The sequence below is a fragment of the Mastigoproctus giganteus genome, chromosome 9 (assembly GCF_048544385.1).
Source record: "Mastigoproctus giganteus isolate SK-2022 chromosome 9, ASM4854438v1, whole genome shotgun sequence".
Classification (NCBI taxonomy): Eukaryota; Metazoa; Arthropoda; class Arachnida; order Uropygi; family Thelyphonidae; genus Mastigoproctus; species Mastigoproctus giganteus.
In genome coordinates, this window is record NC_143583.1 from 64,100,670 (window position 1) to 64,120,682 (window position 20,013).

The 20,013-nt window shown below is 38.4% G+C and overlaps 1 protein-coding gene across 1 annotated transcript in view; it reads left to right on the forward strand.

The window, feature by feature from the left end:
* Window positions 1-20,013, forward strand: part of LOC150080289 (N-chimaerin-like) — a 147,344-nt gene that overhangs the window by 14,116 nt on the left and 113,215 nt on the right. Inside the window, exon 2 of the mRNA XM_090380679.1 lies at window positions 2,785-2,816. Within this exon, the coding sequence (XP_090236805.1) occupies window positions 2,785-2,816 (32 nt within the window). The remainder of the gene's footprint in view (window positions 1-2,784; window positions 2,817-20,013) is intronic.

Genomic DNA, 20,013 nt, shown 5'->3' on the forward strand with positions numbered 1-20,013 from the left:
TAGACGGGCTGCAAGAGTAGCTCATGGTGTATTGTCAATGATATATAGGAATTTTTCTAGCAGGGATAAGGAGGTGATTATTCCCTTGTATAAGGCAATGGTCAGGCCACACCGAGAGTACTGTATACAGGCCTGGAGGCCTCATTTCAAGAACGATGTAGACCTGCTGGAACGAGTACAGAGAAGGGCAACAAGATTAGTGAATGGAACAAAGGGGTGCTCTTACGAAGAAAGGCTTAAGTTTTGCAAATTAGAGTGTCTGGAAACTAGGCACCAGCGAGGTGATCTGATAGAGGTGTACAAAGCCTTGAATGGTTTGAGCATGCTCAATGCTGATGGGATTCTTCCTCTTGCTCAAAATAATCACCTGAGAGGGCATAAATTCAAATTTAGGAAAGACAGATGTAGGATAGACGTGCGGAAATTTGCCTTCATCCAGCGGGTGGTTGGTTGGTGGAACAGACTTCCATCCCTTGTCGTGGAAGTTGATAGCCTAAATAAGTTTAAGGCTCAGCTGGACAGGTATTTCGAACGAACAGAGGGGTGAAGTGGAAGTGGTTTTTTTTTATTTATTTATTTTACTTTATTTTTTTATTTTTTTTTTTTGGTTGATGCTGCATAAGCTTGCTTTCTTGCATCAAATGCCTCTACTAATGCTAATGCTAATAGATTGTGGGGCACGTACAAACTAGTTGGAAAGAGGTGGAATCACAGATGCTACCTCAGAAGTATGATTGCTTCTTTTTGGGAGTTATCCATCAAGATTAATTCTAATTACTTATGCTATTTACACTGTGACATCTTTTATACTCTATTTACCTCACAGTATTTTTTATTGTTCAGCATGATCTGATGTGCAATCTGAATCACATATGGCCAGTAACAAGGGAAAAAAGAAGGCCCTCTCAGCTGCACGTTGTTTATTGTAACAGTAGAATCTGATGTTGATATAAGGAAACTTATATCAATCTATAAAAACCTGCAGTGACAAATTGAAACCTATAATGATAAATTGAAAGGCATCAGTTATTACTCAAAACTAATCTGATGTTTTGTGGATTCCACTTGTTTAGAGATAGATATGAATAGATATATGTATGGATCGTGTGTGTGTTTGTGTGTGTATATATATATATATATATATTTTTAAATTCATTAACAGTGGCATATAAATCTAGTTCTGTAGTTACAGAGATACGATTAAGCACAGTCTGCTCACAGAAGGTCGAGAGAAAACTGTTGTGCTTTACATAGCTCATTGTAGTATCTGCTCCAAATATCTTATCATGATACTACATGTATCATGATAAGAAATGCATTTGTTTGTGAAGATACTGTACTCAGTGAAGCTAATCAATGTAGTGGTGAATATTGTGGAGAGAGCCAAAACTTGTGAGGGATGGTATATCAGAGCAAGAGGAAGCTGGCATTTCAGCTCGAAGAACACCAGATGGATATCAAGAAGGAAAACACAGTGTCCTTGGACTCTACACTACATGCATGGGAGCAGGATCAAAGGTGAGATTTTTCCAACAGTAGCATTCTAACATCAGAGTTGCAGGCTCTTTAAACTCATAGACTCATTAGAGATCTGCCAAACATAATCAATTGATTGAAAGGACTGATTATTAACAACAGTGGTCCACAATTTCAAGTGTAGAGTGCTGGCCCAGACCCAGCTTTGTAGATGGTCTCTCCAAAGTAGAAAACAACCCATTTCATCAAAGACTATCGTTTAGAATGGGATCCATCGTTAACTACAGTTAGACAATCTGTGAGAATCACGGTACAAAGGTTCAGAGCTATACTGTGGCATCAAACAGCAAATGCAACCATCTCAAAAAAAAAACTCAGCCTCTCAGAGGATGCATTCCTTTGTTTGTAAACTTCACTCTCTCTGCAGACCTCTGCTTTTCTTAAGTTCTTTATGTGCCATATCCATTGCCTCTCCTAGCCTTCTCTACACAATTTTCTTCAATTTTTGTTATCACAAAGTTGTGATATTTGGACCTGACATGTTATGGCAAACTGTGTAAAGCCCACCAGATTTCTTTCAACCTTCTGTAGACTGTGCTTGACTTTGTCTTCACAACTAGAATTAAGTTTGCATGTCATCATTAATATAAATATATATCTGTATTTATCTCTGAAGAAGTGGAATGATCATGGAATCCATGAAAAATCAACATTAGTTTTAGATAATTATTGATACCTTTAATTTAGTATGCATAGTTACCTGCATGTGGATATTGGATTGGTTTTGCTGTATCAACATTTTGCTGTATCAATAACTCTGAGCAAGTTCTTTACATTCATTGTTACAATGTTAATCAATAATAATAATAATAAAATAACTCTGAGCAAGCAATCAGTTACAGTGAATTTCCTTTGTCCGAATTATTGAAATGAGCTACATGGACCTTTGCAAAGTGAATACCTACCAATAGTGGACACTTTCTTCTGTCCCAGTGGTGTCTGCATTAGTGCTATTTCACTGTACTAGTATGCCCCACGTGTTGAACATTTTAAAATGCCAATATAAAAAAAAAACTCCATTACAGATTATATATATGTGAAAACCATGTTTTCTGTGGGGCTTCACTTTTTAGTTATTAATTTTTAAAAATGATTAATAATCTCTGAACTCCCCACTATGTATATGTAGCCGAATTCATTTCAAATTATGCACATGTTCTTTTTACAGATGCTAAACAGGTCAATTTTTATGTCCAACGTATATGTTAATTTTCATACATCTAAATTGTAATCATATTCTATTTTCAGATTTATAATAGACCATCTCATTATGGAATAGAGTAAGTTTATTTAATATTTTCATGTGTAACTGTTACATCTGAAATTTTAATGGTAATTTAAATAGAAATAATATTGCATATCTCTATAGTGTTGATCATCCATACTACATTAAAAAAAACACATGGATTTTTAGGGGATGCCAAAAAATTATTACTTTAAAACAAAATATTCAGCCATGTTATAAAAACAAGCATCATATTTGACAAAAGAGTTTTAAAAGTAAGTGGTGGTTCAGCCTCCACTTTGTTTGGTTTATACTTTTATTTATTAATCACTTATTTACTGTAATGAATTAGAAATAATTTGAAAACAATATTTCAAACATAAACTAAGTCTAGCAGTTTTGCTTAAGTTATGTACATAATTTATTTGTTATTAAAAGATTGTATTTTAAATTTCAGTGGTTAATTTATTTAATCTGTAAACTCTATATGGTGATTTTTCTTTATCATTTATATCTGTGCCTTCACTTCAGTTCTAAAAAACAAATTTTTTTTTTTGGTTGAATTTAATTGTGTAAATTGAGGTAAGTAGGTAAATGTTCAGTGTGGGTGATCACAAGCTGAACTGTCTGTGAAATACATCATTAAATTTGTTATTAAATTTGGTTGTACTTATTATTATGAGTATTCATAATAACGAGAGTATCTACTGAGTATATACTCATTGAGGCACCTCCGTAGCCAGGTGGGAAGGAGCAGCAGTGCGTAACACACGCTTCTTGATTAGACCGGGGTTCAAGCCCGTCACCACCAAATACGGAGGATGCGGAAAGGTCAGGGAATGACCACCGCATATTCTCGGAGCAATATGGCCTTAGTTGCTAATGCTCCTAAAAACCAAATAACAACAACAACAATATACTCATTGAGTAGTTTCTAATAAAATCACACCATAATCATACAAATTAATTCTTTTCATGATTTTATCAGAAAGGCAAGCACGTGATGTCATTTTCACTTTGATCATTAACTAAATATTTAATGGGAAAAAATTATATTTTGTACAGTACTCACAGCCTTCAGTCCATGAAGTATGAAATGTAACAGTTATAAATATAAGTGTTTTGTAAAACGTTATATAACAAATGAAATAAAATGAATAAAATAGGTCAAAAATTGAAAATATGGATATAAAAAAAAATTTTTTTTATATCCACATTTTCAATTTAATGAAGTTATCAGCAACAAACAAAAAAAAAATTTTTTTTGTTTGTTGCTGCTGACTTCATTAAATATATTAAAATTAAAATAATGTTTAAATGATGAACTTTTTGTCTCCTTTTTCAAACTTATTTTTCTTGCCCCCCCCCACCAAAATGAATAGATGAAATTAAAAAATTAATTCCTAATGGTGGCAGGTGAACCTGTAAGGCAAAAGTGGCCAAACTCAGCAATCTTGAGAGCAAAACCAGATCAGCTTTGAAAGTTTGAGAGTCACAAGCCTTCAAAATGCATGTGAATTTTATTAAATTCACATGCATTTTGAAGTCCACTCAAAGTGTGTGCACTACTGCACTCCTGCTCCTGACCACTTGGCTATGGAGGCCTTTGTAGGTATTGTAGGTATAGAACGATAAGAAAGGTGTATTTTTCGTTTTTTTTTTGCACTTGTCTGTATTATAGTGGCACCAAAAGATAATTTCTACTCTTAAAATTTTAAACTAAAAAAATATATTAAGACTCCAAATTTAAATAAAAAAAGTGTGACTTAGTGAATCTAATGAGAGACCTGCTGCAACAGATTTTCAGTGGTTTTGCTGAGATTAGTTGTCAAAGCTGATAATTGACAGAGAAATGTTTGCTGGAGTGTCAAGTCTTTTTCTATTTTTTGATTTTATGTCACATATTTGGCAAAGCCACATTCACAAAAAAATTAGTCATTACAAATGGTAAAAGTTTACAAACTTCTTTGTTTACTATATTAGAGAAAGAGCCTAACAAACTACCCCAGAAGGAAGACAGTGGATCACTAAAAAACTTCTCTTTGAGTGATGTGTAACAAAATATCAGTCAGTTCTTCTTTTGTGGATAGGATGGAAGAGTTTTGGTTTTCAAGAAAGAGTTAGCTGTCCACCTGTAAATTTGAGAAGAATATTTTCCTGTCAATACAGACAGGAAAATATTCTTCAAAAGAGATCAATAGTTGTGCGAGGTGGTCATTTATTGCTTTCTTTAAGTGTCTCTGTGGGGATTTATCTTTTCCAACAAAAAATGTAATAAAAGTATCGAAGGTATGTTGTCCTGCTTCAGCTCTCTTTCTCCAAAGAATAATTTTATCTTTGAATGCAGAGTATCATTAGCCATAAAAAGTACTTTTACCTTGAAGTGATAGATTCATTGCATTCAGTTTGTCAAATATATTCACTAGATACAAAGTTTTTCTCTGCAGTTTACCCTTTTTTTTTTTTTTTTTTGTGGCTTTAGGTTTCGATCAGTAAGAAGCATCACAATTTCAGAGCATAATTCAATGAATCTCACCAGCACTTTACCCTGATTCAGCCAATGTGCTTTGGTGTAAAAATAAGCAGTTGTAGTCCCTGCCCATTTTGCCACAAATCTGCTGGAAAAGCCTTGTATTTAAGCCACTAGATTTCACATAATTGATGATTTCTATTAATTTCTACTAAAAATCATCTAACTAGGTAGTAGATGACTCTCATCAACCGGTGAAATACCACCACTTTGCTTATTGGAGGCTTGAAGTGGTGGAACCCATGTTTAGTCTCTAGAGCTAAGTTCCGGTCAACCCTTCCCTATCTCTTCCATCATGCAGTATGATTGATGACTTTTGAGGTTATGATGAACATCGTGGCGAGATCCAATATTTCTTACATTTCGAGGGTACAGCTCTAAAACAGTGTTCGCAGGCCGGCCGCTAGTTACTACACCGGACCGAACCTATTGGTAACTCTCTAGGAGGCTTCCGGAACAGCTAGTGTATAATCTTGCTACCTCTACTCTGCCAGATAGTGACTGGAGGGAGTCAGAGTAGTGTGTATGTGGGGAGCATTGTCGAGGCCACATTATGTCAAAGATCTGGGTATATTCTTACCACATGTACGCCATATCCAAAAATTTCATTACTTCATATGGCATGTCCCACCCACTTTTTCTTACTATTGAATACACCATGAATTGTCGAACTAATAGAGCAAGCTTATCTGCGAAAAACTCTAAACCTCCCAAGCACTTCCTAATTCATTTCACAAATATACGTGGTCTCAATTCTAATCTCAACGATGTCCATTTCCACTTGCAGTCTGCCAAACCCCATGTACTTTTACTGACAGAATCTCAGTTATCGGTCGATTCAACTACTGCTCATCTCAGATGCCCAAATTATTCGTTGTATGATTCCTTTCGCCTCAAAGGTGGTACTTGTGCCTATGTCCGTTCTGATATTCCTTGTCAGAGACTTGGCAATTTGGAATCTCCTCTCTTTGATCTTCTCTGGCTTAAAATCTCTCTACCTCATTGTGTCAAATTCATCTGTTGTCTCTACCGTTCTCCCAACTCCACTAATCACTTGGAGCTCTCTGACTTCCTCTCTTTGCAACTTGACTTTCTCCAGTCCAACTTTCCTAACAGTGAGGTAATTTTCCTTGGTGATTTTAATGTTCACAACTCCAGCTGGCTTCCGTTTTCTAGTCACACCGACCCAGTAGGTCGAGATGCTGAGGCTTTTGCAATTACTAATGACCTAGCACAGATTGTTCATTTACCTACAAGAATACTGGACAATCCTAATCATACAGCGAATACGCTTGATCTTTTTCTCACAAACAACTCTTCTAAGTACACTGTCGAAGTGAGAGGTCCTTTAGGCACTTCAGATCACAATTTGGTGATTGTCTCTTCTCCAATGGAACCTTTATCTCATGGCTATTCCCAACCTTGTGTTGTTTGGCATTACAAGAATGCAAAATGGGATAACCTGCGAGACTTCTTTTCTTCTTTTCCTTTGTCGGATTACTGTTTCAAAACTTCTGATGTCAACGTTTGCTCAGATCGTGTCAGTGAAATTATTCTTGAAGGAATGGAATCCTTTATGCCACACTCCACTTTAAAATCTCGTCCTTTATCTAAACCTTGGTTTTCCAATAAATGTGATAAGGCTGTTCAAGAGAAGAATGTTGCATATCGTAATTGGCTTGTTTCTAATTCTTCAGTTTCATTTTCTGGCCACACCAAAGCTCGCAACAATTGTAAAGCAGTTATTAATCAGTCCAAACTAGAGTTTGAACAGGCTAAGAGTAGAAAATTTGCTTCTTGCCCTAATGGTAGCCGAGCATTCTGGTCTCTTGCCAAAGCTATTGGCCGCAACTTTTGTCCATCTCTGCTCCCACCTCTGTCCAAACCAGATGGTTCTGTTGTCACTTCAGCCAAGGATAAAGCTGACCTGCTAGCATCCCATTTTTCTTCCAGCTCATGTATTAATGATCTTGGTAAAACACCTCCCACCATTCCCAACACGCTCCATTCAATGCCTCCTGTGGTCTTCCATCAAAAGGATATCAAAAGGATTTTGATGAATCTTGATGCTAATAAAGCTCCAGGTCCTGATGGTATTTCTCCACTTGTTCTCAAAACCTGTGCTCCTAAACTTACTCCTATTCTTTGCCGCCTTTTTTCACTTTCTTATTCCAAAGGTGTTTTTCCTTCTGCTTGGAAATTTGCTCATATCCAGCCAGTTCCTAAAAAGGGTGACAAATCCCTCCCATCCAATTATCGTCCCATTGCAATTACTTCTACTCTTTCTAAAGTAATGGAGAAATCAATTAACCGCCAACTCTTAAAATACCTAGAAACCTTCCGTCTGATCAACGATCGCCAGTATGGATCCGTCAGTGTCGATCCACTGGTGATATTCTGGCTTATGTTACCCATTTATGGACTAATTCAATGGAAAGGTTCGTTGAAACACAAGTAGTTGCTCTTGACATCTCAAAGGCTTTTGATCGTGTTTGGCCTAAAGGTCTTCTAAACAAGCTTCCATCTTATGGTTTGCCAACTGTTTTTAGTAATTGGTTATCCTGTTTTCTCTCTGATCGCTCACTGAGGGTGATGGTAGATGGCTCTCTGTCTTCTACCTTCTCGACTAATGCCGGTGTCCCCCAAGGTTCAGTTCTTTCCCCCACTCTTTTCCTCTTGTATATTAATGACCTTCTTCCATTGACTGGAAATCCTATCCATAGTTTTGCCAATGATAGCACATTGCATTCCACTTTCCATTTTGAGAGACCTTGTCCTGCTCAATCAGCTTCAACTTTTCGAAAATCTGCTACCAATTCCTTAAATTCCGATCTTCAGGTAATTCTCCAGTAGGGCAAAGACAACTTAGTTGATTTCAACCCTTCTAAAACTCAGTCTTGTCTTATATCTCGCAAAAAGGATTCTTCTGCTCCTGTGCTTCTCTTTAGTGACTCTCCGATTTCTAGGAAAAATGATATATCTCTTTTGGGGATTACCCTGACTTCTAATCTCTCTTGGCACAAGCACATTACAAATATTGCTTCCTCTGCATCTAAAAAACTTGGTTTTCTCTTTCGCTCTCGGCGTTACTTTTCTTCCAAACAGCTGCTCACTCTGTATAAATCGCAAATCCGCCCTGCCATGGAATATTGTTCCCACATCTGGGGTGGTGCCCCCAAAACCTCTCTCAGGCTTCTTGATTCCATTCAGAAGAGGGCAGTTCGGTTAATTAATGATTCATCTCTAACAGAGTCTCTCCACTCACTTTCTCATAGATGTACTGTTTCTGCTGCATGCCTTTTCTACAGATACTTCCACGGGCACTGTTCTTCTGAATTGGCTTCTATAATTCCGGCTCCCTCTTTCAAAACAGTGTGAACATGTGCCGCCACTAGCCAACATCCATTTACTGTCCAACTTCAAACACACAGAACCAACTTTTCATCTTCCTCATTTATTCATTCAACTGCCGTTTTCTGGAACAACCTTCCTTCGTACGTATTTCCTGAAAATTACAATCTACAGAAGTTCAAGTCCAATGTCAACAAATATCTTCTTTCGTCTTCTCAACCTCCAACTCAAGCACGGTACTAAGTACTATAGGTTCTAATACCTCTCCTGTTTGGGGTTCACATAAAAAAAAAAAAAAAAAAAAGTCTTGATGATATCTTTCAGTTTTGCAGGAATGTTTTACACAGTGACTATTTTAACAGGAAGGGTGTGCTACTGCTTTGGTTATTGCAACAACACTTGAAATGGGACTCTGCATAACCTTGGCACCATCAGTACAATGTCAATACACTTCTTCCAGTCGAGTTCACCAAATGACAGTTTCTCAAAACTGTCAGCTCTTGTTGTAGTGGTTTCGAATTTGTCACAGATAATAATGTCTTCATACAGCACATCTAGGCTACTGACATCAGTACTCTCAACAAGTTGCAAGGTAAAATAAGGCAACAACTTAAGTCTACAAATGAGTTCTTTGAGAAAAGTAAAAAAGATGGTGAGTGGATGCATTTCTAAAGTGTAGGAGAGCATAGTGTGATTAGAGAAGATTAGATATTGCATTTAAATAATTGATTTAATATATTGTTAAGTTTATTTTGATATAAGTTTTTTTTTCCCCTGTTAACAGTTTGTAAATTTAATTTTTATAATATTATAAATATAATTTCTACTTACTATGATATTTAGTAAATTTAACAATTGTTGTGACAAGATCCACTTTGAACACTTTGTCAGAGGGTATCATGACTCATTTAGAAATAGCCAGTGGAGATTTCTGGGTGAATCATGATTTTGTTGTTTGCAGAACCTGTGATGTATTTAAAGGTCAATGTAGTGGATAATCATTGCTCACCTGGTGATTCTCTACTTTGTCACCATTGTACGGAGCATACTGATCTAAAGTTAATATTTGGTGCATTGCTAGAAGTTGAGTCACTGAAACAAACGGGTGCATGCCCTTGAGAATAAGGTAACTGGGATCTTGTCAGTGACTGAAGACTATAGTAACCTACCAAGTGATGGACTCCCGATTCAGGCCCCAGAGCAGAATAACCAAGTGCAAATTGCTCTTGTTCAGAACTGAGTTCCTTTAGGAGATTCCATTGTCAGGGAAAATGGGAAATATTTTTTGTAATAATGATAGGTGGATTAGAACCAGGGTATGTCTGCCAGGAGCAACAATTAATGGTGTCACCAACAGATTGTCAGATGGGGATAAAGAGAATATTTCAGGTGGGGGAAAAGAAAATATTATTATTCATGTGGGGACCAATGATATTAAATCTTGAGTACTGTATACAGTACTCAAGATTTTGAATACTGTATACATTATCTTCAATACTCTATACAGGTTTGGTGCCCTCATTTTAGGAATCATGTAGATCTGCTAGAATGGGTACAGAGAAGGGGAACGAGATTGGTGAAGGGAACAAAAGGGTTTCTGTTTTGTGAATTGCAGCTTCTGGACACTTAGGCACCTGCGAGGTGATCTGAATTGAATGGATTAAACAAGCTCAATTTTGATTGCATTCTTCCTCTTGCTCAGGCTACACACGAAAGGGCATAAACTCAAATATGAGGAAGGATGGTTGCAAGAAGTCAAGGGTTCCTCCATAGCCTGGTGGGCAGGAGCAGCAGTGCGTAGCACACACTTCTTGATTAGACCGAGGTTCGAGCCCGTGACCACCAAATACAGAGGATGCGGAAAGGTCAGGGAGTGACCACCAAATACGGAGGATGCGGAAAGGTCAGGGAATGACCACTGCATATCCCGGGAGCAATATGGCCTTAGTTGCTAATGCTCCTAAAAAAAAAAAAACCAAATAGCAAAAAGTCAAATCTTTTCTATGTAAAAGACACCTGTCAAATTGCATTGATCAATATCTAATCAGGAAATGACCTATGTAATTATTTACCTGTGCATTTGTAGTGTGCGACATTCTCATGGTCAAATAAATATCATGGTAAAATTCCAGAATGGTGTACGACCTCCAACATGGCGGCAAGCAGAACAGTGGGAAAGCAGTGACTGACAAGTTCACTCCCATATTTCAACAAACAGACAGGAACGAAGCAGTGACTGGCAGATGCCACTGCTTTCCCCACCCACTGTCTTCCTAGGTTGATATGCCTGGGGTGTTTTTCCCCACATTTGCCATTTTTTTTAAAACGAGAACTCGGTTTCCCATTTTAAAACAGCAGGATGGAGGGATAAACACTATCTAAGCTAAGCCCCTCCCTTGACGACACAAAACAATCAGAAAAGGAAGTTGCCTTCACCTGTCAATTATTGCCGTCTTCCTCGCTTTCATCGAAGTACCTGCCGGTGTATACTATACTGGACTTCAGACAATTCTGTGTAATTATTTACCTGCGTTTACATAGGTCACTTAAGAAAAGGCCTTTTACTTTGGGTTCCATAATGCATGAGGAATATTGTTGCATCCGAAAGAGCAGGACTAAAATATTTAATTGAAATATTTACGAAGTATACAAATATTTAAAATATTTACAAAATACTAAACTACAGTATTTACAAATATAGAATATTCATTAATATACAAAAAATGTTACAATGGACATGAAATGTTAGACAGTGAATCACATGCATGAGGTTGGTGAATGTTGTGGAGGCAGTTGTCAATAATTAATTGCATTTGTAGTAACATAACTGCCTCGCCTGCTTCTCCCATTGGCTCGAATAAATATCACTAGGGGGAAAAGTTTTTTTAATGTATAGATAGATAATACTACTTTCGTGTATTTTCAAACTAATCAAAGAAGACTGCAACAGCACCATTCTGGGAACTTTGTTACCTCGTAAATAGTTTGCTTTTGTGTTTATCATGCATTGTTGCTTGAAAACTGCAATTTTCTGATAGTGTTACAAATTTGTTGTAAGATTATTTTAAACATGCATTTAAAACTTATGTAGTGCAGCAGTATGATCAGGATTATGTAATGCTGGACTTTTGAAAAACAAATATCAAGAGAAGGAAATATGACAATGATTATACTATGATTGGTTCTTTAGTTACTTGAGATAATTGCCTATAATTATAGTTCTCTTTGTAAATGCCTCTTTACTAATATTGTGCAGGGGATTTGCAATATCCTCATAATATGAGATCACCTCCACTGAAAAGACTTATCTTTTCGTCACAAACCTTGTGATTTACTTGATTTACTCCAAATTTGAATTATTAGATAAAAATTACTATGTATCACTAAACAGAATTCACATGGAATGGATATATTATATTTCTAACATATCTTGTTAATAAACAACCTGAGCAGTAAAATTTGAGAAATTTAGTAACTGGAAAATTCCCAAGTATAAAAATGCATCTTGGTGAGACCATAAATAATGTTTTCATATTATCTAAGTAATATTTAGAAAAGCACTTGCTTCTGAAGGGTTTCAAATACTCTAGATTGTACTATCTGGAAAGTTTGTAAGCTTGCTCAGCAGGAAAAAATTTTTTCCAGTATACAGATCACTATAGCAGTACAGATGAGTCCTCCATATTTTCTAATGGCAATGCACCATAAAACAACAAACAAACAAAATTTGGTCCTTGAGGTTGTCACAGACATTCTCTCAGATATGCCAGACAAGCCGTACTTGCTACCTGGGAGTCTAAAACGCTGATGGAACTGATATTCGGGTGACACTCAAGTCAAGTGGACCCAATTTCGGCAAAGTCCAGGCGGTCTGTGACAGCCAAATCCTCTGCTTGCGCCTTCACGATGGTGGGACTGTTAGTAATCCTGGGTATAACCTGCATGCACAAGTACATGGTGGGTGACCACCCAGGTGTGAACCAACGGAAGCAGGGGTTGAGGTGTGGCGCCCAAACCACATGGAGGAATGCCGCCCCCTCTGTGTTACCAGGCAGTACTAGGTGGTAGATGACTCTCATCAACCGGCGCAATACCACCACTTTTTTTATTGGAGGCTTGAAGTGGTGGAACCCATATTTAGTCTCTAGAGCTAAGTTTCAGTCAACCCTTCCCTATCTCTTCCATCATGCAGTATGATTGATGACTTTTGAGGTTATGATGAATGTCGTGGTGAGATCCAATATTCATTACAATTCGAGGGTACAGCTCTAAAACGGTGTTCGCAGGCCGGCCACTAGTTAGTACACCGGACCAAACCTATTGGTAACTCTCAAGGAGGCTTCCGGATCAGCTAGTGTATAATCTTGCTACCTCTACTCTACCAGACAGTGACTGGAGGGAGTCCGAGTAGTGTGTATGCAGGGAGCATTGTCGAGGCCACGTTATGTCAAGGATCTGGGTATATTCTTACCCTATGTATGCCATATCCAAAAATTTCATTACTTCATACAGCATGTCCCACCAACTTTTTCTTACTATTGAATACGCCATGAATTGTCAAACTAATAGAGCAAGCTTATCTGCACAAAGATCTAAACCTCCCAAGCACTTCCTAATTCATCTCACAAATATACATGGTCTCAATTCTAATCTCAACGATGTCCATTTCCACTTGCAGTCTGCCAAACTCCATGTACTTTTTCTGACAGAATCTCAGTTATCATTTGATTTAACTACTGCTCATCTCAGATGCCCAAATTATTCGCTGTATGATTCCTTTCGCCTCAAACGTGGGACTTGTGCATATGTCCATTCTGATATTCCCTGTCAGAGACTTGGTAATTTGGAATCTCTCTATCTCATTGTGTCAAATTCATCTGTTGTCTCTACCGTTCTCCCAACTCCACTAATCACTTGGAGCTCTTTGACTTCCTCTCTTTGCAACTTGACTTTCTCCAGTCCAACTTCCCTAACAGTGAGGTAATTTTCCTTGGTGATTTTAATGTTCACAACTCCAGCTGGCTCCCGTTTTCTAGTCACACCGACCCAGTAGGTCGAGATGCTGAGGCTTTTGTAATTACTAATGACCTAGCACAGATTGTTCATTTACCTACAAGAATACCAGACAATCCTAATCATACAGCCAGTAGGCTTGATCTTTTTCTCACAAACAACCCTTCTAAGTCGAAGTGAGAGGTCCTTTAGGCACTTCAGATCACAATTTGGTGATTGTCTCTTCTCCAATGGAACCTTTATCTCATGGCTATTCCAAACTTCGTGTTGTTTGGCATTACAAGAATGCAAAATGGGATTACCTGCGAGACTTATTTTCTTCTTTTCCTTGGTCAGATTACTGTTTCAAAACCTCTGATGTCAACGTTTGCTCAGATCGTGTCAGTGAAATTATTCTTGAAGGAATGGAATCCTTTATCCCACGCTCCACTTTAAAATCTCGTCCTTTATCTAAACCTTGGTTTTCCAATAAATGTGCTAAGGCTGTTCAAGAGAAGAATGTAGCATATCGTAATTGGCTTGTTGCTAATTCTTCAGTTTCATTTTCTGCCTACACCAAAGCTTGCAACAATTGTAAAGCAGTTATTAATCAGTCCAAACTAGAGTTTGAACAGGCTAAGAGTAGAAAACTTGCTTCTTGCCCTAATGGTAGCCAAGCATTCTGGTCTCTTGCCAAAGCTGTTGGCCGCAACTTTTGCCCATCTCTGCTCCCACCTCTGTTCAAACCAGATGGTTCTGTTGTCACTTCAGCCAAGGATAAAGCTGACCTGCTAGCATCCCATTTTTCTTCCAGCTCATGTATTAATGATCTTGGTAAAACACCTCCCATCATTCCCAACACGCTCCATTCAATGCCTCCTGTGGTCTTCCGTCAAAAGGATATCAGAAGGATTTTGATGACTCTTGATGCTAAGAAAGCTGCAGGTCCCTGTATTTCTCCACTTGTTCTCAAAACCTGTGCTCCTGAACTTACTCCTATTCTTTGCCGCCTTTTTTCACTTTCTTATTCCAAAGGTGTTTTTCCTTCTGCTTGGAAATTTGCTCATATCCAGCCAGTTCCTAAAAAGGGTGACAAATCCCTCCCATCCAATTATTGTCCCATTGCAATTACTACTACTCTTTCTAAAGTAATGGAGAAATCAATTAACCGCCAACTCTTAAACTACCTAGAAACCTTCCGTCTGATCAACGATCGCCAGTATGGATTCCGTCAGTGTCGATCCACTGGTGATATTCTGGCTTATGTTACCCATTTATGGACTAATTCAATGGAAAGGTTTGGTGAAACACAAGTAGTTGCTCTTGACATTTCAAAGGCTTTTGATCGTGTTTGGCCTAAAGGTCTTCTGAACAAGCTTCTATCTTATGATTTGCCAACTATTTTTAGTAATTGGTTATCCAGTTTTCCCTCTGATCGCTCACTGAGGGTGATGGTAGATGGCTCTCTGTCCTCTAACTTCTCCACTAATGCCGGTGTCCCCGAAGGTTCAGTTCTTTCCCCCACTCTTTTCCTCTTGTATATTAATGACCTTCTTCCATTGACTGGAAATCCTATCCATAGTTTTGCCAATGATAGTACATTGCATTCAACTTTCCATTTTGAGAAACCTTGTCCTGCTCAATCAGCCTCAACTTCTCGAAAATCTGCTACCAATTCCTTAAATGCCGATCTTCAGGTAATTCTCCAGTGGGGCAAAGACAACTTAGTTGATTTCAACCCTTCTAAAACTCAGTCTTGTCTTATATCTCGCAAAAAGTATTCTTCTGCACCTATGCTTATATTTAGTGACACTCCGATTTCTAGACAAAATGATATATCTCTTTTGGGGATTACCCTGTCTTCTAATCTCTCTTGGCACAAGCACATTACAAATATTGCTTCTTCTGCATCTAAAATACTTGGTTTTCTCTTTTGCTCTCGGCATTACTTTTCTTCCAAACAGCTGCTCACTCTGTATAAATCGCAAATCCGCCCTGCCTTGGAATATTGTTCCCACTTCTGGAGTGGTGCCCCAAAATCTCTCTCAGGCTTCTTGATTCCATTCAGAAGAGGGCAGTTAGGTTAATTAATGATTCATCTCTAACAGAGTCTCTCCACTCTCTTTCTCATAGACGTACTGTTTCTGCTGCATGCCTCTTCTACAGATACATCCATGGGCACTGTTCTTCTGAATTGGCTTCTATAATTCCCGCTCTCTCTTTCAAAACAGTGAGAACACGTGTAGCCACCAGCCAACATCCATTTACTGTCCAACTTCAAACCCACAGAACCAACTTTTCACCTTCCTCATTTATTCATTCAACTGTCGTTTTCTGGAACAACCTTCCTTCATACGTATTTCCTGAAAATTACAATCTACAGAAGTTCAAGTCCAATGTCAGCAAATATCTTCTTTCGTCTTCCCAACCTCCAACCCAAGCACGGTACTATAGGTTCTAATACCTCTCGTGTTTGGGGTTCACACAAAAAAAAAAAAAAAAAAAACCCAACCATTTTTTTCTATGTGCCCTTTCCTGTTTAATTTTTAACCTAGCTAGAGTAAGCCTCCCTTCTTTGACCACTTCGATGTTATCTGTCCAATTTTCTCTTGGTCTATCTCTGCCTATTACATTAATTTTTCTTTAAATATCTATTTAGCTAATGTTCTTTCTGAATTATTTTTTTACTTATGTATGCTATCTTATGTGTAGTTCTTATACCTTTGGATATTTGTTACCTGAATATTTTCCTCATTGGTTTTGCCCATTGTTTCCATCTTTTAGTTCCATTTATTTTTTTTTAAAAGTCTTCATTTCTGCAGATTCTAATTTTTGATCATTTCCCTTATTTGTTATTAGCATTAGTAGAGGAATTTGATGCAAGAAAGCAAGCTTATGCAGCATCAGCCAAAAAAAAAAAAAAAAAAACATATCTATTTCACCCCTTTTTTCGTTCGAAATACCTGTCCAGCTGAGCCTTAAACCTATTTACGCTATCAACTTCCACGACAAGGGATGGAAGTCTGTTCCACTAACCAACCACCCGCTGGCTAAAGGCAAATTTCCGCACGTCTATCCTACATCTGTCTTGTCTTTCCTTAATTTGAATTTATGCCCTCTCAGGTGATTATTCTGAGCAAGAGGAAGAATCCCATCAGCATTGAGCATGCTCAAACCTTTCAAGGCTTTATACACCTCTGTCAGATCACCTCGCCTGTGCCTAGTCTCCAGACACTGCAATTTGCAAAACTTAAGCCTTTCTTCGTAAGAGCAACCCTTTGTTCCATTCACTAATCTTGTTGCCCTTCTCTGTACTCGTTCCAGCAGCTCTACATCCTTCTCGCAATGAGGCCTCCAGACCTGTACACAGTACTCAAGGTGTGGCCTGACCATTTCCTTATACAATGGAATAATCACTTCCTTATCCCTGCTAGAAAAATTCCTATATGCCATCTACAATACACAATGAGCTACTCTTGCAGCCCATCTGCACTGCTCAGAGAACTTCATATCTGCCTGCACAACCACCCCCAGGTCCCGTTCATTCTCTACCGCTGTCAATGTTGTACCACAGAGTTGATACGTTGCTCTGGGGTTGCTGTTTCCCATATGTAGTACTTTACATTTGTCAATGTTAAACTTCATTTGCCACCTCTCAGCCCATCTGCTCAAGCTTTCCAGATCCTGTTGCAGCAGCATAGTGTCAGTAGTGTGCTTGACAACCCTGCCAACCTTCGTATCGTCTGCAAACTTGGACATTAAGCTTGATATACCATCATCAATATCATTTATAAATACAGAAAACAATAATGGACACAACACTGAACCCTGAGGAACTCCACTGATAACATTAGTCCACGATGAACAGTGTCCATTGATTACCACTCTCTGTCTTCTCCCCATCAACCACCCCTTTATCCATAGCAGCAATTTGCCTCCAATGCCACACTGCTCCAATTTGTGCAGCAGTCTTCCATGTGCAACAGTATCAAAAGCCTTTCTAAGATCCAAGTATATAATATCAAAGTTATTCCCTGCATCCAGTTCTTTTCTGACTGCATTATAGTATCCAATCAAATTAGTCAGGCAAGACTTTCCCTTAACAAAACCATGCTGTGTCCAAACTATAACTGAAGTCTTGTCTAGATGATCCTGTAGTGCTTCTTTAACCAGTGGCTCCATTAATTTTCCCTGGAACAGAAGTTAAACTCACAGGTCTATAATTACTTGTGTCAGCCTTTGATCCTCCTTTGTGAATTGGGGTCACATTTGCACATTTCCAGTCTGTGGGTACCTCCCATGGGTCCAAGGAAGCTCTCATAATTATGGCTAAGGGTTTGCTTACTTCCTTTGCTGCCTCCTTTAATATAACTGGATAGATCCCATCCACCCCAGGTCCTTTCTTGTGTTTACCTTCAACAATTTCTCCTCCACTTTACTCTCAGTTATTACAAGATTCTCTAGCTTACTGCCAGAGTTGAATACACCTCTGGCATTCCCCTCGCTGAATAACTCCTCATGTGTGAATGTCGATGCAAAATATTCATTTAGTTTGTTAGCTACCTGAGCAGGATCATCAACAGTTGACCCATCGATAGCAAGTGGACCAATCTGATTCATCCCCTTAAGTTATTCGTCTATAAGCCCCATAGGGGTGGATGGGATCTATCCAGTTATATTAATGGAGATGGCAAAGCAACTAAGCATACCCTTAGCCATAATTATGAGAGCATCATTGGACTCAGGGGAGGTTCCCACGCACTGGAGATGTGCAAATGTATCCCCAATTCACAAAGGGGGATCGAAGGGTGACACGAGTAATTACAGACCAGTTAGTTTAACTTCTGTTCCGGGTAAAATAATGGAGTCACTGGTTAAAGATGCATTGCAGGATCATCTATACAAGACTGCAGCAATAATTCAGACACAGCATGGGTTTCTTAAGGGAGTCTTGTCTGACAAAATTTGATAGGATATTATGATGTGGTTACAAAGGAACTGGATGCAAAAAATAATTTTGATATCATATATTTGGATTTCAGGGAAGCTTTTGACACTGTTTCGCATTGAAGACTATTGTGCAAATTGGAGTAGAATGGTATTAAGGGTAAGTTGCTACAATGGATAAAAGGATGGTTAAGTGGGAGAAGACAGAGGGTGGTAATCAATGGGTGCTGCTTTTCGTGGACTAATGTTATTAGTGGAGTCCCACAGGTTTTGGTTTTGGGTCCACTGTTTCTTTGTATATTTATCAATGATATTGATGAAGGTATATCAGGCTTAGTGTCGAAGTTTGCAGATGATACAAAGGTTGGCAGGGTTGTTAATGACAGTAATGGCAGTGTGCTACTGCAACAGTATCTAGATAATTTGGGCAGGTGGGCTAAGAAGTGGCAACTGAAGTTTAACCTTGACAAATGCAAAGTACTGCATATGGGTAGAAGTAACCCCAGAGAAATGTACCAACTGTGTGGTACTACTCTTAAGGTGGTAGAAAATGAAAAAGACCTGGGAGTAATTGTGCAGTCAGATATGAAGTTTTCTGAGCAATGCAGACAGGCTCCCAGGGCAGGTCATGGGGTTTTGTCAATGATATATAGGAATTTTACTAGCAGGGAGAAGGAGGTGATTGTCCCTCTGTATAAGGCAATGGTCAGGCCACGCCTTGAGTTCTGTGTACAGGTCTGGAGGCCTCATTTTAGAAAGGATGTAGATTTACTCGAGCGTGTACAGAGAAGGGCAACAAGATTGGTGAGGGGAATGAAGGGATCCTTTTACCAAGAGAGTCTTAAGTTCAGAAAATTGCAATGGCTGGAGACTAGGCACAGCGTGGTGATCTGATTGAGGTGTATAAGGCCTTGAATGGGTTGAGCACGCTGAATTCTGATGGGTTCCTTCCACGTGTTCAGATTACGAACCTAAGGGGGCATAAATTCAAATTAAGAAAAGACAGATGTAGAATAGATGTGCGGAAATTTGCCTTTAGCCAGCGGGTGGTTAATTGCTGGAACAAACTTCCATCTGTCGTGGAAGTTGATAGGTTGTTTAAGGAGGAACTGGACAGGCATTTGGAGGGAATGGTGTGATTTTTTTTTTTTTTTTTTTTTTTTGGCTGATGCTGCATAAGGTCATACAGTTGCTTTCTTGCATCACATGCCACTACTACTACTACTTATTGTTTTACTTATTCTGTTGCTTATTTCCATGTTTAATCTTCTTTCTTCATTAAATGCTATTCAGAATTACTAACTTGTTCTCGTTTTTGGTTATTTAGTCTGCATATAAAATTTTTTTCTCTCTTCCTCTCCAACTGCCACGGCTCCTGTTTTTGTGTAGCTAATTTTCATGCCAAATTTTCTGTAACCTTTATCTATTTTAC